Here is a 24,230-nt window from a genome sequence, read left to right as displayed (position 1 = left end):
AGTCAACCCCAAATGTCTGTGTATACCCCTTTGCAACTAGGCGCTCCTTAAGGCGCTCCATTGTCTCATCTGGCAGATACTTAATGGCAAAGACCCAACGACAACCCATTGTCTGAGCACCATGAGGAATGGGGACCAAGTCCTAAGTGTGATTGGCCTGAAGAGCGGCCATCTTAAGATCCATAGCAGCATGCCAGCCTGGATGAGCAAGGGCCTTGGGCACAGGCCTTGTCAAGGAAATAGAGGACAAGGACACAAAACTGCGAAATAGAGGAGTGGGATGATCATAAGAGACAAAGTGAGAAATATGATCGGCTGTAGAATGGGCATGAGTCTGTGAAGCAATAAGGGAGTCTACAACTACATCTGGAGAGGGAAGAATAGGTACCTGAGATGAAGGAACCGGGATCGCCGGCTGAGAAGACGATGCCTTGGGAGTAGAGTGGGGTGCAGCTAGAGGAGCTAAAGGAGGAGGAGGAGGAGGAGAACAAGGGGGGGAAATGGTGGTCCCTAGGAGCCAAACCCTAGGGCTCTGATACCATGTTAGATGAGAAGAGAGAATGGAAATGAGTGAGTTGGAGATATACTCCTCCTCACTTATGTGTTTATATAAAGAGGAATACAAAGACCAAAGTGCCCTTAGGCAGATATACACTCCGACAGTTGGGATTGTCAGTGCATTTGTGAAGCTCCTCTCCAACCTGAACTTGATGTCTTCAATAATTACTTGGGTACATATTCTGTGGTGAGAAGGAATATTCCTATCTTTGAAAGGAATGATGGACATTATTTGCTATTCTGATGTTTACTGGTTGGGTCTCTATGACTAGATAACTTACATCTGGCTGCTATATTTTCCTTGGGCACAATCCAGCTCATGGAAAGCCAGAACCAGTCTGTTATATCTGGATTCATGTTCCATTGAAATCATTCTATAATGCTCAATGTTCCTTGCATACTTCCAACAATCTTGTGTTCCATAAGAGTGCGAAGCATATTTGGACTGACTGCAACTTCATTCATGAAAAAATCAGAGATAGAATTGTGGAATCATCGTGCATAACTCATTGTTCATATAAGGCAAAGACCAAGTTGTCAATCTTATTTAGGAAACCATTGGTGCCTCTCAAATTTTCTTGCTTACCAACTAGGAAACGTTCAATGTATCTGAAGCTCCATGGAAGAAAGAAGAAAGAGAAGTGGGGGAGAGAGAGAGAGAGGTATCATCTCCCTCTCGTAAGATTCATCATATATGTGTCATTAGGGTTACATAGGAAATGCCAAGAATACCCCTAATCGGATATGTAAATAGCACCCCCCCTCAAGCTAGAGTATATATGTCATACAACCACAACTTGGTACACATCATTCAACTTCGCTTTGTCTAGTGGTTTGGTAAATATGTTAGGTACCTGGTCTCCTGATCTAGTGAAAATAGTACATAGTTTCCCTTTCTAAATCTTCTCACGAATGAATTGGCAATCCACCTCAATGTGCTTCGTCTTCATGGAAAACTGGATTTCAAGCAATATGAACAGCCGCCTTATTATCACCATATAGTGGTGCTGCAGACGAGGAAGGTAAGCCAATCTCAGATGCAAAGACCTCAACCTGGTCAACTCCCCACACATATGAGCCATAGCTCGATATTCTGCTTCGGCACTGGATCTAGCCACCACATCATGCTTTTTGCTTTTTCAAGGCAATAAGTTTCCTCCAACAAAAGTGCAATACCCTGCAGTCTGTAGTAGATCTTGCTAGGATTGCATCATTGAACCCTTCCATGTTCATGTGAGTGTGCCTTTTGAAGAATAAACCTTAGCCAGGGGCACTCTTTAAGTACCTAAATATCTGAAGAACTATTGCCCAAAGAGAGGCACATGAGGAGCTCATGAACTAACTCACTACACCCACTACAAATGAGATATTTGGACGAGTTGTGGCCAAGTAGATCAACTTGCTGACAACTCTTTTGTACCTGTTTGGATCCCCTAACAAATCCCCTTGATCAGGATAAAGCTTAACATTAGGGTCCATGGGAACTTCAGCCAGTTTTACCCCGAAGGATCATGTCTCTTCTCTTATATCCAAGACTTGTTTTCTTGTGATAGAGACAGTCCACCACATGAGCAGGCTACCTCAACTCCAAGGAAGTACCTGAGGTGACCGAGGTCTTTGGTACAAAATTCTTTCTGAAGCAAGTCCTTTAGCTTTTGTATGCCTTCCCTATTACTCCCAGTGATAATGATGTCATCCACATAAACTACTAAGAAAATGTATACACCATCCGACTACGACTTGAAGACCGAATGGTCTACTGCACTCCGCTTCATGCCGAAGCGCAGAACTACCTCACTGAAACTCCCAAACCAAGTTCAAGGAGGCTGTTTAAGCCCATATAGTGCTTTACGCAGACGGCATCCAGATAGCTGACCCTCCCCCTGAGCAACATACCCTAGTTCCTACATGTAGACTTCCTCACTAAGTTCACCATGAAGCTAAGTTACATATATTCTTCTGAATGGGCGAAGAATTCGTGGGCGAAGAATTCGTGTCGGACACATCTCAGATTCCAATACTTTAGGATTCATGGAGACACTTCTAGTTCTCTTTTAATTGTTTTTTTTTCTGGATAGTGCTATCACTACTTTACCATTACTGCATGTTTTAAGTTTTATCCATTCTATTAGAAATTTTTTGAATTTTATATGTAAATAAAACATTATATTTACCCAACCTATTAAAAATTTTAATATATTATTTATTATAATTAAAATTTCAGAATTAATTAAATATTCTAGCGAATCCACGAATCTTTCTTTTTGAGGTTTGCCGCATCTGATACTCGTACCGGTGCTGATGCAACATAGCCATCATGAAATGCATTTTCACATCCAACTGATATAATGGCCGGCCCATGTTCGCAGCTAGGATATCAACATAATTTGTCTTGACTGTATAAAACATAATCTGATGAAACACAAAACAAATGCCACATGCTTGTGTAGGTTTGTATTTACAAATTTAAACTTAATTCTTTGACTCTTGTAACTTTTCACTTGGTTATTTGGTGCAACATGTCTCTTTCATAAGTTCTGTGATTAAGTGTTTAAATAGTTGCACTGTGTTCTACTTATTTGTTCTTTTGTGACTATAGGCATGAATGGCGTTTTAGATAGTTTCCCATCTAAAACCACTGGATTCCTTTCTTCATTACTGGGAGCTGGATGTGAATGTCAAGGGTACAATATTCGCATTGTGGGACACTCTTTGGGAGGTGCTGTTGCCACATTGTTAGGACTAAGGGTAAGGGTTTATTCACTTCAACTACATCTACTGTCTGCACAAACTGGTACTTCCTATTTTATCTGTTGGAATTATTATCCCTGTTCACTTCGGAACAATTTTCAGTTTGTTCTACTTTTGTTTCATTTAACTCTTAACTCCAACCATTTCTCTTTATTACTGAACATTAGCTTTATGTTTGTATGTGTGTACTCATTATGTTCTTTCCATGTGCTGGTGCATACCTATCAGAATATGATATGGACTATATTATAATATTTTTAATCTATGTATGTATTTTTGTATGCTTATACACACACACGTATATAATATAATAAATATAAATATTATAATATGTACATATATTTTTTATGACTTGTTATAAGATGGCCATGTATTTCTTTGAAAATAAAATATGTGCAGGCAAAACTAGAAGTGGAGCCCACTTCGATGTTCGAAACCTTTTATCTGTTAGGCCTTGCAATAAATGGACCATGCGGCAAAATTCTCATTTATCAGACTATCCTAACCCTATGATTGTTAGAGGTTGTCTTGATAAACTTAGATAATTCCTATATGTATATACACATTTATGAATATGATATTTTATCTTGCCTCTTATCCTGTCCTTCCACCCTCTTTTTTCCCAGTTATGTGACTTAAACTGTGCTTTCCTAATGTGAAACTACCAATTACTCCGAAAGCTTAAGCTGTTGGAGAAGGTGTTATTAACTCTTTTATACTTTAACACTCCCCTTCACGTGTGGCCCCTCTTTTTAGGTTTGGCCTACACGTGGCACATGTGGCCCCTCTTTTGGGTTTGCCATTGCATGTGGATTTTTACTATTAAGGAGGCTTGAACTGAGGACCTTTGCTCTTATACCATGCGAAACTACCAATTACTCCAAAAGCTTAAGATGTTGGAGAAGGTGTTATTAAATCTTTTATACTTTAACACCTAAAATGAAAGAATACCCATTAACCAAGTGCAAAAATAATGAAATGTCCTTAGTTTTACTAGGAAATGAAAGAAGCATGTGCGACGAGAGAGAGAGAGAGAGAGAGAGAGAGAGAGAGAGAGAGAGAGAGAGAGAGAGAGAGAGAGAGAGAGGGGCTAAATGATACAATCAGAACTCTTTAATTTTTTTAGTCCTATCTATAAGAGTACATATGACAAAGGTAATGAATTCTTTTGTTTCCTTAGGTCACTGGCCATCTTTAGGGAGTTTTGGAATTTATACCATTATTTTAGTAACAAATCCAGTAAATCTAATTGTAGTACTTGGTGTATTGATCTTTTCTAGAGAGGGCTTATGTGGCTAAAGATATATATATATATATATATATATATATATATATATATATATATATATATATATATATATATATATATATATAGAGAGAGAGAGAGAGAGAGAGAGAGAGAGAGAGAGAGAGTGAGAGAGAGAGAGGGAGAGTGAGTGAGATTTCAATGTCATCGCAGAGTAGATGATAGCCTTCTTTTTTAACAATCTCCAGAAGAACCCATTCTTGTTGGAGTCACAAAAGGCTGGGAATTTCAAAGAGTTTGTGTTCGTGGCAGGTTGTCAAAAATTTATGGTCGTCAAAGAGAGACGATTGGGGATTTGGCTTAGAGGATGTGGTTGGGTTTTGATTTGTTTTGGAAACTTGGAGATATTTCGTTATTTTCTAGTGATCGACTAGCAACCCACTGATGAAAAAACTAAGGGCGTGTTTGGTAATGATTCTAATTCAGTTTCTTGATTTCGATTTCGATTTCGATTCTTGATTTTGTTTTTTATTCCGATTCTGATTCTAGAAATAGACTCATGTTTGGCAACTAATATAAAATAATACTTCTTTTGTTTTTGGAAGAGAATCACATTTGAAGTAGGAACAACATCAAACCTAGCAATTAAATAAGCCCTGGGAATCACTCGTACTTAACCAAATCTTTATCTAATATACATTCTCATAACAAAACAGTATATTTGAACAAAAGATGATTAGCATAACCATGCATCGATTGCCAATAAGAAGGAAAATTAATTAACAACACCAGAAGCATAGATTGGCAAAAGCCTGACAAAATAAGCAATGGACTAGCACATTAGCCAAAAACCAAATCTTTATCTGACATACAAATGACATTCTCATAGCAAAACAGTCTATTTGATCAAAAGGTGCGTAGCATAACCAAGCATCTATTGCCAATGACAGGGAAAATCATTAACGACATAAGCATAGATCTCCAAAAGCGTGACAAAATAATGGCCCAGAAAACTGGGGATTCAAGCCTGTTATTGTATGGGAATTTAAGATCAGAACATTGATAACTATATGTTACATTAACTAAAATTCATAAAGCCCACATCTCAAACATGTGGTGGGTTATGTTGAACTTTCCCAAACAGAACATCAGCAAATGCAACTGCAATAGGAGAAATAAATTCCATGTACCGACAGCTCTCAGAAACTGATCAACAAATAAAAATACAAGTTTACTATGATGTTATTCATTAAGAGGCCTTCTTGTTTCCTTCCTCTTTCCACAGAAAGCCTTGACTAGTTGATCCCTTGTCATTAGCTCACCACTGTGACTGCTCACTTGGCAACTATATCATTAAATCACCAACGACATGCAAACAAAATTGTTAGACGATACTTGCCGATGAGATTGTCGCTTCACATCAAGGCGAATTCCATAGTTATCTTGTCAAGTGGCGTCGATGACCCGATTGAGATGCTACTTGGCTCACAGAGGAGGAAGCTCGTCGCCTTGACCCCGAGCTCTTGGCGCAGGACCACCTTCATCACTCTCTAGAGGAGAGTTCTTTTCAGCCAGGGAGAAATGATGGGGATCGTAGGCACCCATCTTCAGACTTATTCTAGGCGCAGTCACAAACCTGTGGCGGTCCAATAATTAGTATAATTGCTCTTTTGAGATTTATTTATGGGGATCGTAGGCACCCGCTTTCGACTTATTCTAGGCACGATCACAAACCCGTGGCGGCCCAATAAGTACTGATGGGGTATGAAAAGCCACGCCCAATTAGTTGCCGACAGGTGGCCTCGAGGGGCCCACCGTGAAATTGACACCAGCCCCAGGGGTAGCCTAGTAATCCGCCAAGAGCAGGTGAAATCCAGTCCACTCATGGGCTGCCACCTATCTTGGGGCAGGTAATTCAACTACCTCAGGCTCTCACTATAAAAATCCACCTAAGGCTCAAAGGTATGGATCGAATCCTCAAGAGTGAGAATCCCTAAAATTGGCTTTTCTCCTTTACTGTGCCCATTACTGACTTGACTGTCAAAGGGCCCATCTGGAGCACGACTCTGGGTTGGTCTTCTGACCGGGTGCTCCCTTGCGCAGGTCACAGTTAATTAGCTAGCTCGGACTACCAGGACTCTCCAGATCAGCTTCTTCGTCAGTGCCTCATCTGTTACCAATTTTGGGCCTAACAGATTGGCGCCATCAGTGGGACCCTGAACTAAAAGCTGTTCGGGATCTAATTTAAAATGGCAGGACGGAGGAGTGCGCGGGTACCGACTGCCCGGACAGCCTGAGCTGAAGCGCCTCGCTAGATTCGGAGCGAGCGAATTGCCTCACAGATAGTGGCTCCTTCAGCAATAGGAACACCTGAACCCTGCTCCTACTACAGAGCAAATCCAGGCTCTCTTTCAACGTGTGACTACTCTTGTTGGTCAATACCAAGATCTAATCCAAGCGCCTCCCCAGCATCCCCCGGAAGCCTCCCGACCTGTGCAGGAAAGGTCTAGTGCCCACAGGGGAGAGCCTGTGCCCTTCGGTAGAGATCAGACCCGCCACTCCAGGCAAGTCCATCACTCCCGAACCAGGCATGCCCAAACGGAGCCTCGTCATCGTCGCAGGTCGCGGTCTTGTTCAGTGCAAAGGCACCGAGCTAAGGAGGACCGTGCCTCGCGAGAAAAATCTCGGCATCATCGAAGGAGCTTAGAAAGCCATTCTGGCTCTGCTGTGAGCCCCTCCGTGGAGAGAAACAGGTCCGCGGGCCGAATAGACAAAAGGACCGATCCGATGCTACGGAGGATCGAGGAAATAGACCATAGAATAGCAGAGCTGGCAAAAGATCAGGGCCGGCCTGTTCCGAAGGCTTTCTCAAGCAGATCCCCGTTCACGTTCACTGATAATGTCCTGAGCGCACCGGCACCCAAAGGGTTCAAGATGCCACTGGTTCCACAATATGATGGAACCACTAACCCTGTAGACCATTTGGAGACGTTAAGAGCGATGATACTCCTTCGCGGCGCTTCTGATTGGTTCCTCTGTAGAGCTTTCCCCACCACCCTAACGGGTGCAGCCAGGGATTGGTACTCGCGGATCAAGCCAAACTCCATCAGCAACTTTGACGACTTCGGGGACGATCTGGTCCGACATTTCATGAGCAGTCAGAGGCCAAGGAAAACAACGGCGTCCCTAATGGCCTTGCGACAAGAGGATAATGAACCTCTAAAGGCGTTGGTGAGCCGTTTCAACAGGGAGGCCCTCCAGGTGCCGAATTTGGACCCTTCAACCACCGCGAATGCACTCCTCGCAGGCGCCAAATCCAACGATTTCCGGCGATCAGTAGCTTGCCAAAATCCACTCGTTGGCAGATCTGATGGCAGGGGCAGAGGAATACATATCCATGGAGGAGACGCTTGCTGCCTTAGATTCGAATTAGAGGAGAACCTCTGAAGAAAAGAACCCTACCAAGCAGCTTAGGGATGATAAAGCCTCCAGAAGAGAGAGAACCTCCCAGAGGAGGGAGGAAAATTACACCCCTCTCAACACCTCCAGGAGACACATACTGGCTGCAATCGAGGGAGAAGACTTCGTAAGATGGCCTGCCAGAATGATCTCAAAAGGAAATAAGAGAGACAGGTCAAAGTATTGCCGGTTCCATCGGGACCACGGCCATGACACCGATGAGTGCAGGCACCCCAAAGAGGAAATCGAACTGCTGATTAACCGAGGGTACCTGAAGAAGTATAGTAAAGATGACGGCCACAGGAGAGAGCGCAGGGAAAGAAGCCCTCAGGGCCAAAGCCTTCGACGATCTCAGCCGCCTCCTGCGCGGAATCAATCTCCTCCGGCTGCAAGCTCACAGCCTGAGATGGGCCGATCCCAGCCTAACGGGGTCATAAACACCATTATGGGGGGACTGGCCGCCGGAGGAACATCGTGAACTACTCGAAAGGCTTACGCGCACCGAGTAAATGCCGATCACACATGCAATAAGAAGATGAAGACAGAGAATGAGATCTCCTTCTCAGACGCGGATCTCGATAACTTGATACTCCCCCCTGACGATGCCCTGGTCATAACCATGCTCGTCGCGAACTGGGAGTTAAAGAAGATCCTCATTGACAACGGGAGTTCGGCCGACATACTCTACTATCATGCCTTTAAACTGATGATGATAGGAGATGACCGTTTAAGGCCGGCGAACTCAGATTTATTTGGTTTCTCGGGAGAAGTTGTTAAAGTCGAAGGATAGATTGAACTTCCGGTCCTCGTTGGGGAGCCGCCCTGTCAAGCTTTCGCAATGGTCAACTTCCTGGTAGTGAGGGCCACGTCGGTCTATAACGCTATCTTGGGACGACCTGGCCAGAACCTCATCCGTGCCGTTGCCTCTGCGTATCATCAGAAAATGAAATTTGTAACGCCAAACGACGTGGGAGAAGTCAGAGGGGATCAACCACAGTCTAGGGAGTGCTATGCCATGGCACTCAAAGGCAAAAATGCGTCGGAATCGCTGCCTATTGAGCTGCTTGATCTAAGAGGTGAAGCCCAAGTAAATGAACAGGCCGAGGACCTCATCTCCATTCCTCTATACCAAGACAATGTCGAGAAGGTTGTTCAAATCAGCTCCTCCTTAGACAGCAGCACCCGGCAGGACCTAACCAAGTTTCTTCAAGACAACGCAGACGTCTTCGCATGGGCTCCTGCGGACATGCCTGGCATAGATCCGGAGGTTAGTACACACAAACTCGGCGTTGACCACACCTACAAACCTGTGAAGCAGAAAAGAAGACATTTTGCCCTAGAAAGGGGCCAAGCGATCAAGGAAGAGGTGGAGAGGCTCTTGAAGGCTGACTTCATTCGAGAAATTCAATATCTTGACTGGCTTGCAAACGTGGTCATGATGAAGAAAGCCAGCGGGAAGTGGAGGACCTGCGTTGACTTCACCGATTTGAACAAAGCTTGCCCTAAGGACAGCTATCCGCTTCCAAAAATTGATCAACTAATAGATGCTACCGCGGGTCACGAACTACTGAGTTTTATGGACGCCTTCTCCGGAAATAACCACATCAGAATGTATGAATCGGATGTACCAAAAACATCCTTTGTAACGGATCGGGCACGTACTGTTACCGCGTCATGCCTTCTGTTTGAAGAATGCAGGGGCAACATACCAAAGGCTAGTACACAAACTCTTCGAAAAACAAATCGGCCGCAACATGGAAGTCTTTGTGGACGATATGTTGCTTAAGAGCCAGAGCACACGAGATCATGTCTCCTACCTGAAAGAGACATTTCACATCTTAAGGCAGCATAACATAAAACTCAACCCAACAAAGTGCACCTTCGGCGTCGGCGCGGGCAAATTTCTGGGGTTTATGGTAAGCAGAAGAGGAATAGAAGCCAACCCGGAAAAAATCACGGTGATAGTGGAGCTCACTCCACCAAAAACCATTCGGGAAGTTGGTAGCCGCATTGGGACGCTTCGTCTCAAAATCCGCACAAAGATGTCTGCCTTTCTTCAATGCAGTCAAGGGAATCAAAACGGCACCCTGGACACCGGAATGTCAAGTTGCGTTCGAAGAGCTGAAGCAGTACTTATCCTCCCCGCCGTTGTTGACCAAACCGGAACCGGGAGAAGAGCTACTCCTGTACCTATCAGTAAGCCCCATGGCACTGGCGGCAGTACTGAGAGGGGCACAACCAGCAGAAACCAATCTACTTTGTCAGCAAGGTCCTACATGATGTTGAGACCAGATACCAGCGAGTTGAAAAGTTGGCATATGCTCTTGTTATGGAGGCCAGAAAGCTGAGGCCGTATTTTCAAGCCCACACGATAAAAGTCCTGACGAATCAACCACTCAGACAGGTTCTCCATAGACCGGACACCTCAGGGCAACTTGTGAAGTGGGCCGTAGAACTAAGGGAATTTGATATCCAATACCTACCCAGACCGGCGATAAAAGCCCAAGTGTTGGCAGTTTTCGTTACAGAATGCACCATCCCCCGGCAAAGCATCGCATCCGAAACTGTCGAAACTCCAGTTGTATAGGAGATCACTGCACCTGGGGGACAAGTAGAAGCTGAGGCGGCTACCCCTGTAAGAACAGAAAGCGCCACCGTACCAGCGGAACAGGATTTGTCGTCCGAGGCGCTTTGGGAAGTATATGTGGACGGATCTTCAAGCAGAAGCGGTTGTGGAGCCGGCTTGATTCTCACCGGGCCTGAGAACTTCGTTCTGGACTACGCACTAAGGTTCGGATTCCGTGCCTCCAACAATGAGGCAGAATATGAGGCTCTCATCGCTAGAATGAACCTGGCGGTCCAGACTCGTGCCCAAAGGCTGAAGGCGTATTGCGACTCCCAACTGGTCACAAACTAAATCCAAGGAGTCTACGAGGCCCGCAACGAGCATATGATTAAATATCTTTCCAAGGTCCGCCTTCTAGCCAGCAAATTCAAAAGCTTCGAGGTCATCAAAATCCCCAGAACGGAAAATACAAAAGCGGACGTGATATCCTAACGAGCAGCTTCTGGTTACACCGCTCTCAGGAGTATATGCATGGAGTTTCTGAAGAAGTCCAGTATTGACAATGAGGCCGTAGAAATAATGCAGGTCGACCACGAGCCTTGCTGGATGGACGAAATCATTGATTACCAGCGTAGTGGGAAACTTCCTGAAGGAAAGAAAGAGGCCCGCAAAGTGATACAAAGAGCAGCAAGATTTTCCCTAGATGGTGAGAATCTATACAAAAGGTCGTACACCCTTCCATACTTGAAATGCCTTCGGCCAAGCAACGCTGCGTACACTCTGCAGGAGACCCATGAAAGAATTTGCAGAGAGCACTTGGGGGGCAAGGCCCTAGCCATCAAAGTGCTTTTAAGAGGCCTGTACTGGCCAACCTTGAGGAGAGATGTTCGAAATTCTCTCCCATCATTCATCAACCGGCAGTACCTATGGCCTCGATCATCAGCCCACTCCCTTTTGCAGTATGGGGGATGGACATTTTGGGCCTTTTTCCACCGGCCTCCGGAAGGCGTGAATTCGTCGTAGTTGCTATAGACTACTTCACCAAATGAGTGGAGGCTGAACCTCTGGCCCAGATCACGGAGCAAAACATACAAACCTTCTTTTGGAAGTGTGTTGTTTGCAGATTCTGGATACCCCGCGCTTTGATAACAGACAACGACAGGCAGTTGACTGCCGGAACTTTCAAAAATTCTGCTCAAATATGAAAATCGAACAGAGATTCACTTCTGTGGCGCACCCTCAGACGAATGGGCAGACTGAAGTTACGAACAGAATCCTGCTCCAGGGGATCAAGAAGAGATTGGATGAGAAAGCAGGCCGGTAGGCTGATGAACTTTATCACGTCCTATGGGCGTATCGTACCACCCCACGCAACACGGCGGGGGAGTCGCCCTTCAACCTATCCTTCGGAACTGAGGCAGTAATGTTGGTGTCCCATCTTCCCGGGTCGCCAACTTCAACGAGCAGTTCAACGGGGACAGCCTCCGTTCAAACCTCAACCTGCTGGAAGAAGTCCAGGAAGAATCCCGAATCAGAGTTGCGGCCTACAAGCAAAAAGTGTCCAACTACCACGACGTGAAGATACGCTCAAGAGAATTCCGAGCGGGCGACTTAGTCCTGAGGAAAGCCGCTATCTCTCAGCCAAAGAAGGTAGGCAAACTCTCCCCGACCTGGGAGGGGCCGTACCGAGTGAAAGAAATCATTCGCTCAGGAAGCTACAAGTTGGAGACACTTGGTGAGCATTTGCTGCCCCACGCCTGGAACTCGAAAAACCTCAGAAAATACTACCAATAGCCTGCAACCTTTGAAGGTTCAGAAGCGGATACCATTGTAGTCACGCTGGAATTTGTGGAATGAAAAAGGCTACTATTTCTTCGCAAGCTCCGAGTTTTTCGGGTCAAATCATATCTGCTGCTTGGTTCACCCCGGTTCGTCTACAAAAAGACCGGAAGCGCACTTCTGGTCGGGAACGAACTAGGGCAGAAAACCAAACTTCGTAAAAAATCCAAGTTCCCTAAAACTTGGGTATCTGCTACTTGGTTCACCCCGATTCATCTACAAAAAGACCGGAAGCGCACTTCTGGTCGGGAACGAACTAGGGGAGAAAACCAAACTTCGTAAAAAATCCAAGTTCCATAAAACTTGGGTATCTGCTTGGTTCACCCCGGTTCGTCTACAAAAAGAGTGCAAGCGCACTTTTGGTCGGGAACGAACTAAGGGCAGAAAACCAAACTTCGTAAAAAAATCCAAGTTCCATAAAACTTTGGTATCTGCTGCTTGGTTCACCCCGGTTCGTCTACAAAAATACCGGAAGCGCACTTCTGGTCAATAACGAACTAGAGCAGAAAACCAAACTTGGTAAAAAAATCTTAGTTCCATAAAACTTGGGTATCTGCTGCTTGGTTCACCCCGGTTCGTCTACGAAAAGACCGGAAGTGCACTTCTGGTCGGAAACAAACTAGGGCAGAAAGCCAAACTTCGTAAAAGATCCAAGTTCCATAAAACTTGGGTATCTGCTTCTTGGATCACCCCGGTTCGTCCCTAATAAGATCGGAAGGGGACTTCCGGTCGGAAACAAAACGGGGTAGTAGGCCTTTGCTCTAAAATCCGACATGAAGTGAATCTTTTCTATTATTTCAGTGGCCTAAAGTGCTAAGTCAACCAGTCTTAGATAAGACTAAGACGAACATAAATAAAAGCAATAGATGACAAAATATGACTTCTATTCATAAAAAACACATACGGACAGATGTACACAAAATGGGCCTTCAAGGGCCATTACAAAAAGAATTCGTCAGTATTGCCAAACAGGAAAAGGGTGGGGAGTTCAAGACTCCTCGTGACCGTCGTTCCGCTGATGATCTGCCTCAGAAGCATCAGCTGCTGGGAGGGCGTTCTGCTCATCCGCGTCCCCGACCACCGGCTCAGGCAAGACAAGGCCTTTCAGAAAGACGTTTGGGTTGGACCCCTTGACTTGCTCAAGGCAATCCATGAATCCCAACTTGTAGGACTCGGTGGACAAACTGACGAGTTCGTCCTCCTTCTGTACGACCTCTTTCTGCCTTTCACGAGCTCTCTCCCTCTGCTGATTGAGGGCGTCAATGGCCTTCTCCTTTTGGACAGCCATCTCACTCTTAAGCCTATTAATCTCCTTGTCCCTCTCCTGAATGGCCTTATTGAGCTCAAGGGCGTCCTTCTTCAGTTTACCGTTTTCTTCCTCCGATTTGGTGATTGCAGCAGAGAAGCCCCGACTTTTCTCGTGGAGGTCATTATAGTAACATCTGATCTGCGGATTAAGTGAAGGGTATAAGCAACAGGCAAAAGAAAAAAAAGAAAAAAAGAAAAAAAAGGTTCCTGATAGATCGAGGAGAACATAGCCTCATCGGCCGTGTCCGGCAGCTCATTCAGAACCTTGAGCCTGTCCTGCTTCAACAAGCCCTTGGTGACTATCTCCCTGCCTACCCGACTGTCACCCAAGCCGGTGTCGTTCTTTTAAACAGCCCAGTTGGGCCGAAAAACATTATCTGCGGGTCTTGCTGGGAGGGATTGGACGCCAAGGACCACATCCGCAGGCCTCGAGGATCCAGCTCCCCGGCCGTAGGCGCCCACGATCTTTACCAAGGACTTCCTCCCCCTCGGCGGTGCGTCCTGCACTGGTGCAGGACTAGAAGTCTCGTGGGCCTTCCTTTTCTGACCCTTTTCCGGTCAGTAATAACAAAAGAGAGACTCAAGATCAAAACTAGCCTAAAACCACATACGTGCCCGGGTCGCAGTACTAATGCCGAGCTCGACCAGAATCTCTTCCTTAGAGAACTCCGCACAGTGAATCAGGCCCTCTCGTTGCAGCTCCTCACAGACCTGAGCAAATGTAAGCTTATCCTCGCCCTCTAGGATCGGCTTGCGGCTTAACGCAAGCGTGTCCGGGGTGTCCCATTTTAAAGGAACCGGCCAAGGCTCGGTAGCTCCACTGTCCTCGACATAGAAGAACCTGTTCTTCTATAAATATATGGAGGTTGGAATGTCAGTGATCATCTTCACCTCAGGACGTTGTCTGATATAAATCCAACCTCCGTCCTTATGCCTCTTCAAATGTGCGCACTTACGGAACAACAGAATGGACAAGTTTCTTTGGAGCCGGCCCCGGACCAGGTACATAAATCCAACCAGTGTTCTCCATGAGTTCGTCGCAACTTGAACCAGAGCCGGGACGTAATATCGGAGAACCTCCACGAAGAAGGGGTGCAGGGGAAACCTAAGCCCGACTCTTAGGGAATCCTCGTAGATACATACATCGGTGCTATCGTTACAAGCCCTATCTCCCTGTATCGCCACCCTCAACCTGAACCGCTCGGGAATGCAGTACTTGTCCCGAATTTCCCCTAATTTGGACTCCTCAAAGTAGTTCTCCTCGTAAAGAGCCTGAACGTTGTACTGGGGATTGGCGTCCATCCGAGCCTCAGCTATTACCTCTACAGCCCGGCCCGGAATGAATGTTGTGGAGACCTCGGCAACATCATTACCTCCACTCGCCTCTGCCCGGTAGAAGCTGTCCGTTTGGACCGGGGTGGTGTTTAAGTCTAAAATCACCTAGTCCCCGCTACCTACGGGCTCGTCAAGAGCAACTACGTTAATCCTAGGACCTGCCATGTACGGGTTGGGAACCCTGGCCGGATTGGCTTGGGTCCTTTCCGATGAACTAGACCCTGGACTGCTATAAGAGGTGGATTGCCCTGAAGACGACCTAGAGCCCGACTCAGAACTAGAAGTACTACTGGACATCGAGAACACAAAAGAAAAGAGAATCAAATTAAGACGCGCTAAAAAAAGATTACCGGTCCAAAGAGAAAGGCTCCTAATTTGCGGATGACCGCGACCACAAGCTATCACAGCCGAGCAGGCAGAGCAAAAGAGAGGCAGAAGAAAAAAGTGAAAAGTGAAAAATGAAGGGTGAATACCGCTTCTTATAACCTTGAGGCTTGAGCCGGTGCCACGTGCCCCTCATTAAGGAAGCGGGGCACACCTTGCGAGGCGAGCGTACGTATGCGTATAGGGATACGTACATATGTAGCCTATGTACGTACCTTCTATGAATATACGTACAGGTTGAATATGGAAAAACTTCTAAGTTTTTGAGCCTGTCCCAAGCCGGCCAAGATATGACGTGTCTCATAAACGACAAAAATCTGCTCGTCCCAAGCCGGCTAGGATATGACACGTTTCATAAAGCGACAAAACTCTGCTCGTCCCAAGCCGGCCAGGATATGACGCGTCTCATAAAACGACGAAAATCTGCTCGTCCCAAGCCGGCCAGGATATGATGCGTCTCATAAAATGACGAAAATCTGCTCGTCCCAAGCCGGCCAGGATATGACGTGTCTCATAAAGCGACAAAACTCTGCCCGTCCCAAGCCAGACTGATATGACGCGTTTCATAAAACGACAAAAATCTGCTCGTCTCAGGCCGTGCAGAAGGGTTGGCCGGACAGATTGCTACACTTCACAGTTCTGGTCGTCTCAGGCCTTGCAAAAGGTTTGGTCGGACAAATTACTACGCTTCACAGTTCTGGTCGTCCCAGGCCGTGCAGAAGGCTTGGCCGGCCAGAGAACTTTACTCCATGTTTCTGGTCGTCCCAAGCCGTGCAGAGGGCTTGGCCGGCCAGAATATTTCATTCCATGTTTCTGGCCGTCCCAGGCTGTGCAGAGGGCTTGGCCGGCCACAGTATTTCACTCCATGTTTCTGGTCGTCCCAGGCCGTGCAGAGGGCTTGGTCGGCCAGAATATTTCACTCCATGTTTCTGGTCGTCCCAGGCCGTACAGAGGGCTTGGCCGGCCAGAATATTTCACTCCATGTTTCTCGTCGTCCCAGGCCGTGCAGAGGGCTTGGCCGGCCAGAGTATTTCACTCCATGTTTCTGGACATCCCAAGCCGTGCAGAGGGCTTGGCCGGCCAGACTATTCCACCTCGTATTTCTAGTCATCCCTGTCTAGGCAAGACATCGGAAGCTGGCCTATGCGCCTCCTCCCGAACCTCAGCTCATCCGACCGCTCAGGGACTCAAGCTCTCATACTTCCCCAAGCCACTACAATGACTTGGAGAACTGGGGGGCAAATGATGGGGTATGAAAAGCCACGCCCATTTAGTTGCCGACGCGTGGCCCCCAAAGGGCCCACAGTGAAATTGACACCAGCCCCAGGGGTAGCCTGGTAATTCGCCAAGAGCAGGTGAAATCCAATCCACTCATGGGCTGCCACCTGTCTTGGGGCAGGTAATTCAACTACCTCAGGCTTTCACTATAAAAAGCCTCCTAAGGCTCAAAGGTATGGATCGAATCCTCAAGAGTGAGAATCCCTAAAATTGGCTTTTCTCCTTTTCTGTGCCCATTATTGACTTGACTGTCGAAGGGCCCGTCCGGAGCACAACTCCGGGTTGGTCTTCTGACCGGGTGCTCCCTTGCGCAGGTCACAGATAATTAGCCAGCTCGGACTACCAGGACTCGCCAGATCAGCTCCTTCATCACTGCCTTATCTGTTACCAATTTTGGGCCTAACAAGTACTATAATTGCTCTTTTGAGGTTTAGTTTTATCTTATTTTATTTTATTTATTGCTTTTAAATTGCCCATATATATGATTGTCGGATTTATTGGACATTCAGCTTCTGAGAATTAATTATGTGCACATTTCTTCTCTTACGATCTCTCTTCCCTCCTATATTCTTCGTCCCCTTTACCTTTCTTCCCTTCGTCTTCCCTGCTCTGCATCATTAAGATTTCGCAATACCAATTGGTCATCGTTGTCAACAAAGTCATTTCTTGTTATTAATTGATAAAATCGAAGAAATCTATAAAATCATGAGCTTAGGTTATAATCACAACTTTAGAAACCTAGAGAATATGGTGTGTGGGCCGAAACCAAACGCGTCCTAAAATATCAAGTTTCCAAGTTGAATAAACTCGAGATTTTTTTATTAGTGGATTGAATTTTTAAATTATTTTGACACAAATTTGCCTCCCACAATCAATTTTCTGTTTGCTGAGACGTATGTTTAAAAACGTTTACACTTTTATGAGGCATGTTAAAGTTGCAGCTGCTTTTCAATGGAAAGATTCCGGCCAGAACAAAGTTTCAATTCCACCTACTTTATTAACATACAAGTGATGTCTTTATCATTTTCACCATCCCATACTAGCAGATCACCAGCATCCAAGTACTACACAAGCTTCAGACTTGATGAAGGTGTTTTATTACTGTTGTACATATGAGTGGAGATGAAGAAGAGATTTACAGAAGAGGAAGAGAAGAACAGAGTATAGAAAACGGTCGAGAGAGAATCAATTAGTGAGTTCTCCCTAACGCACCCTATATATTAATATATATATATATATATATATATATATATATATATATATATATATATATATATGTATGTGTGAGAATGACATAACTGCCCCTAGAGGGGTGCGCACATACACAACTTTATTCAACACTCCCCCTCAAGCTGGAGAATGTATATCATACATTCCCAGCTTGTTACATAAATCGCCCAATCGAGCTCTACTCAATGATTTTGTAAACATGTCCGCTATTTGATCATTCGACCTTGCAAACACAGTGCATATCTCCCCTTTTTGAATTCGATGACGAATAAAGTGACAATCCACCTCTATATGTTTTGTCCGCTCATGAAAAACTGGATTCATGGCTATATGGTTGGCAGACTTGTTGTCACAGTAAAGCGACGCAGGAGACGAGTAGGGAAGCCCAATCTCTGACATGAATGACCTCAACCAGATCAACTCGCAACCGGTATAGGCCATAGCTCTGTACTCAGCTTCTGCACTTGACCTTGATACAACTTCCTGTTTCTTGCTTTTCCACGACACTAGGTTACCTCCAACAAAAGTATAGTAGCCATTTGTAGACCTCCTGTCTGCAGGAGATCCTGCCCAGTCTGCATCTTAATATCCCTCAATCCTCATGTGAAGAGAAGACCTTTACCAGGAGCTTTCTTGAGATATTTCACTATCTGAATAACTGCGATCAATGAGATGTCCGTGGAGTATTCATATACTGACTAACCACGTCCACTGCATAAGCGATATCTGGACGTGTAACAGTGACGTAAATCAACGATCCAACTAAACGTCTCTATCTGCTTGGATCCTCTAGTAACTCCCCTTGATTAGGTGAAATCTTGACGTTTGGGTCCATGGGAGTCTCAACAGGCTTTGCTCCTAGAAGAGCAGTCTTCTACAATATATCCAGTGCATACTTTCTTTGTGATAGAGATAGCCCTCCATGTGAATATGCTACCTCAATCCCTAGAAAGTATCTTAGACGACCAAGATCCTTGGTATAGAATTCCTTCTGAAGAAAGTCCTTCAGCCTTTGTATACCTAGGCTGTCACTCCCTGTGATTATGATATCATCAACATAAAGAATCAGGAAGATACTCCCATCTTTGCCCTGAGAGCTAAACACTGAGTGGTCTACTGCACACTGTTTCATTCCAAATCGTATCACTGCCTCACTAAATCTTCCAAACCAAGCATGAGGGGATTGCTATATTGCCTTTTGTAACTTGCAGACATCATTTTTCACCTTCCCCTGGGCAACGAACCCAGGAGGTTGCTCCATATACACCTCTTCTTGCAGATCACCATGCAAGAAGGCATTCTTGACATCTAACTGGTAAAGAGGCCACAACATGTTGACTGCAAGGGATATTAGAACTCTGATGGAGGGAATCTTGGCCGCTGGAGAGAATGTGTCCGTGTACACAATGCCATATGTCTGTGTATACCCCTTTGCGACCAATCGAGCCGTCAGTCTTTCTAATGTCCCATCTGGTAGATATTTCACTATGAATACTCACTTACAACCAACCACTTGAGCTCCTGGTGGAAGAGAGACCAACTGCCATGTGTGATTCTCTTTCATAGCACCCATTTCGCTGCTCGCCAACCTGGATAGCCAAAGCTCGACAACAGAGTGAGGAATAGAGGAATAGATACTTAAGACATAGATGACAAAAATGAACTGTAAGAGGGTGACACACGAGCATAAGAAACCACATCAGAGATAGGATGATGAGTAGTACGAGATCGCGTACGAGATGCAATTGGGGCTTCACCAGGGGAATCACTTACCTCAGGTGCAGTCGGCAGTCCAAGGAGCTGTGAGGGGGCTGGAGGACATGAAGTGGCATCTTGACATGCAGGTTGTTGACAACGACGAGAATAAACCTGCAAAGGTTTGGGTTGATCGACAGGTGATGAAATCGGTACTGAGACAGTTAATGGCAGCGGAACCTCAGAGTCATGAACCTGGGTAGAAGTAGGTCCATTAAAATAGGGCTTATCCTCAAAGAATGAAACATCAGTAGACACAAAAGCACGACAAAGCTGAGGACTATAACATTTGTAGCCCTTTTAAGTGCGAGAATAGATTCCCAGGCGTAATATCGTGAACAAAGCACGTGCAACTAAACACTTTGGGAAGTAAGGGAAATGGATTCCCAGAGGGTTGCAAGACAAAGAAAGGTGACCGATTATCAAGAGCAGAGGATGGAAGACGGCTCGCCAGAAAACAGGCTGTGAGAGTGGCTTCAGCCCCAATATGATTTAAGAACATGCATCTGATACAGAAGTGTCCTAGTTATGTCCATAAGATATTGAATTTTCCTCTTCGCAACAACATTTTGCTGAGGGGTATGGGCACACGATGATTGATGAATAATACCACGACTAGATAAAAACTCCTGAAAACCGTTAGAAACAGAGAAATATTCAGGTGCATTATCTGTACGTAGACATTTAATAGAACATGAGTACTGAATAGATATTTCAGCATAAAATGAGCGAAATATATTGACCAAGAATTGGAATGACTAAGGGAGCAGGATGGGTTGCTACCTTCCTTCGCAAGAGTGGCAGTTGGTTGTTTCCCTTTGTCTTGTAGTCGTAGAAGAGCCTCGTGTTCAGTGCGAGAGACCACTAAGGTGTCAGAAGAATCAGAAGGAACAGAAGTAGGAGTCGTTGAGGTGGTCCCTGAAACATTATGTGCAGCTCGAGAGGGTCGAAACTCTGGATTAAATCATAACAGAAATCAATGGTATGACCCTTCATATCACAATGGGAACAATAACGGACTCCATGACCACCAGTGCTACGGCCTCCCCCTGAATCACGGCCAAAACCACGACCAGTACCTCTGCGACCACGACCACGACCCCGACCCCGTGATCCTCTACTGTACCCAGACTGAACAGTCAGGGCAGACTGCTCACCCATAGAATCACCATGAGCATCAACCCTCAACGCTCGCTGAACAAGAGAGAAGACTTCGTCCATGTCTGGTAAAGTACCAAGACCTAAGATCTCCTGACGAATAGGCAAAAACTCACAAGAGAGAAGACCTCGTCCATGAGTAACATAGCTCATTTTTCTGCTTTGCTAAAATGGAAAGATCGGTAGATGGAGGATGATAGACATCCAGCTGCTCACATAGACCAACAAAGTTAGAATAATACTTAGAAACAGATCTGTCACCCCGCTTCACACTGAAGAAATCAGTGTAAGTATCACAGCTCCGAGCGAGATTATTAGTCCCCGAATAGTCTCTGCACGTAACCAAAGTACACGAGACGTAGCTAGAAATAACATATGACTTGCAATCTTAGGCTCCATACTCTGACACAAGAGTGACTGAAGAAGGGCATCCTCCTGACTCCACTTGTCGTAGGAGGAATCCTTAGGATTCGGTGGATCCGCTGTGATAAAACTCAACTTCCCCTGCCCACGTAGATAAAGCTGAACCGATCGACTCCAGGCAAGATAGTTTTATCTGTCAAGCTTGACGGATGTCATAGTTACAACAGGAAACGTGCCTGAAATGGTAGAGGTAGACGAAGTCATTGCGAATACCTACTCCAAGTGACAACAAGAAGGATCCACCAACAGGCAATAAACCAAGAATCTCCACCAACACAACGAACAACCACGGACAACACCAGCCAAATCACAATGTCCAAAACCACATCAACAATTAACAACACAAAATCAACTACCACAACATCAACAATCCAACACCAGTAATCATATACCAATAACAACTACAGCTTTGATTGCCACCGAACAACAAGAAGGTCCGCAGCCACAACTACAACCAATGCCCTACGATCAAGAACAACACCAACGACAATCAAGAGCAAAACCAACAACATCAACAACTGATTAGCATCAACAAACAATCCCAACTGATGCCTTTCGATCATAAAAAAAAAATGATCAACACGAATCACAACGAGCAGTCCACAACATGATTGCCGATAACATGCCTCAATATAATGGGTGGAATGAACTGGTGGTGATGGAAAAACCACAAAATAAAGGAAATATGTTGGGGCAGTTGGCTTGGGAATGCAAAAGAGTGGAAAAAAATAGGGTTTAGGGATTGGAGGGTGCGTCCAGTTGGATTGGGAAGAAAACCCAAAGTGGTGGCTAAGGTGAGGGCTGCAAAAGATTGACTTCGATTAGGGTTAGGGTACCACTAGGGTTAGGATTGAATGAAAGATTCGGTTAGGGTTGAATGAATGATTTGGTTTGATGAAGGTTAGGGTTTGAAAAGAATCGATTAGGATTAGGGTTTCTTGTTTCGATAGATTCAGATAGGGTTGATGAAGTCGTCGCGATCGTCTCTTCGTCTTCACGGAGGGAACCCATCTTCAACCTTCATCTCTGATACCATGTTGTACGTATGAGTGGAGATGAAGAAGAGATTTAGAGAAGACGAAGAGAAGAACAGAGTATAGAAAACGGTGGAGAGAGAATCAATTAGTGAGTCCTCCCTAACGCACCCTATATATTAATATATATGTTATGTGTGAGAATGACAAAACTGCCCCTAGAGGGGTGTGCACATACACAACTTTATTCAACAATTAGTTCACCGAGAAAAGCATAATAAACATTGTAATATGGCCAATAAATGTACCCAATCTGTTTCTATTCAAGAAATCCAGGTTTGTTACATGTTTCTATTCCAGATTGTTTTCAAATTTAAGAAATTGACTTATATCACCATATTGTTTTTGTTGTTTTTTAGTCTTCAAAAGAAATCACCATATTGTTTTTTCTTGTTGCAGTTATATAGGCGTTACCCAAACTTACATGTGTACACATATGGAACCCTTCCATGTGTAGAGTCAACTATAGCTGAAGCATGTTCAAGCTTTGTGACTAGGTGATTATAAATGACAGTCTTCATTTAAGGGGAATTCTTTTTCAGTTTTGTCAATGTAATTTCTTTTTACACATCCGAGGTGGTGTTTATTTTCTGGAAAGTTTTATCTTTTCTTCTGAAAGGGTGAAGAATCTGTGTCAGCCACGTCTCGGATTCCAGTACTTTAGGATTAACGGAGACACTTCTAGGTCTCTTTTAATTGTTTTTTTCAGAATATTGCTATCGCAACTTTACAATTACTCCATGTTTTAAGTTTTATCCATCCTAATAGTAAGTATTTTATATTTTCAGATGAAAACAAAACATTATATTTACTCAATCTGATGGGGTGTAAAAACTCAAGCCTATCACAGGCCGACACCTGTCCTGGAGTAGGTGAACTCAAGCCTATCACAGGCCGACACCTGTCCTGGAGTAGGTGAATTCAAGCCTATCACAGGCCGACACCTGTCTTGGAGTAGGTGAACTCAAACCTATAGCAGGCCTGCACCTGTCCTGGCGTAGGTCATCCCACGTCATCGAGTTTCCCTCTATAAAAGGGGGTTCAAAGTTCAAATCAAGAGGTAATAACCTTCCTCTCCTCTAAAAAAACTCTTAAACTAGCTCTGTACTCCTGCTCATATATTGACTTGAGTGTCGAAGGGCCTGTCCGGAGTAACACCCGGGTTGGTCTTCTGACCTCGTTTGCTTCTGTGCAGAACACAGCCACTTCATTTCAATCCCGCTGAACTCGACTCCTTCACCTCGGTTCCTCTGGTCATCCAGCTCAGCCCTTATGTTACTGCCATACCTGTTACCGATTTTCGGTCTAACAGATTGGCGCCATCCGTGAGACTTACAACTAAAAGCTGTTCAAATCTCTTACAAAAATGGCAGGGCGCAAGAGTGCACGAATACCAACCGCAGGGACTACCCAAACCGTGCTACCTCGCAGGACCCGGAGTGAGCGAATCGCCTCACTGATGGTGGCAGCCTCTGCTACAGCTGAACAGAGCCCGGCTCGTTCGGAACACCTCAACCCTATGCCCACTCCGGATCAAGTTCAAGCTCTTTTCCAGCAGATGACGGCTCTGGTCGGTCAATATCAGCAACTACTCCAAGCGCCTCCCCAGCCTCCTCCAGAAGCTTCACGACCCGTACAGGAAAGGTCAAATATTCACAGAGGAGAGGCAGCGCGCCACGATGAAGACCGGACTCACCACTCAAGGCGAGTCCATCACTCCGGGGCCAGGCATGCGCATACGGAGCCTCACTGCCGCCGAAGGTCGCGGTCCCGCTCTCCGCGAAGGCCCCGAGCTCGTGAAAACCGCCCACAGCAAGAGAAGTTCCGGCCTCGTCAAAGAGTCCGAAAAGTCAGTCCGGCTCTGCGGCGAGCCCGTCAGTGGAAAGAAACAGATCACCGGACCAGC

The 24,230-nt window shown here is 45.4% G+C and overlaps 1 protein-coding gene across 1 annotated transcript in view; it reads left to right on the top strand.

Annotated features, from left to right (window-relative positions):
- Positions 1-24,230, top strand: part of LOC143891187 (uncharacterized) — a 60,453-nt gene that overhangs the window by 22,238 nt on the left and 13,985 nt on the right. The window contains exons 7-8 of the mRNA XM_077395821.1: positions 3,191-3,306; positions 22,724-22,821. Of these exons, the coding sequence (XP_077251936.1) occupies positions 3,191-3,306; positions 22,724-22,821 (214 nt within the window). The remainder of the gene's footprint in view (positions 1-3,190; positions 3,307-22,723; positions 22,822-24,230) is intronic.

This window comes from Tasmannia lanceolata, unplaced genomic scaffold (assembly GCF_043159265.1).
Source record: "Tasmannia lanceolata isolate RefF3 unplaced genomic scaffold, GAP_Taslan_0.1 ptg000013l, whole genome shotgun sequence".
NCBI classification, from domain to species: domain Eukaryota; kingdom Viridiplantae; phylum Streptophyta; class Magnoliopsida; order Canellales; family Winteraceae; genus Tasmannia; species Tasmannia lanceolata.
This window is presented reverse-complemented; position numbering and strand designations above follow the sequence as displayed.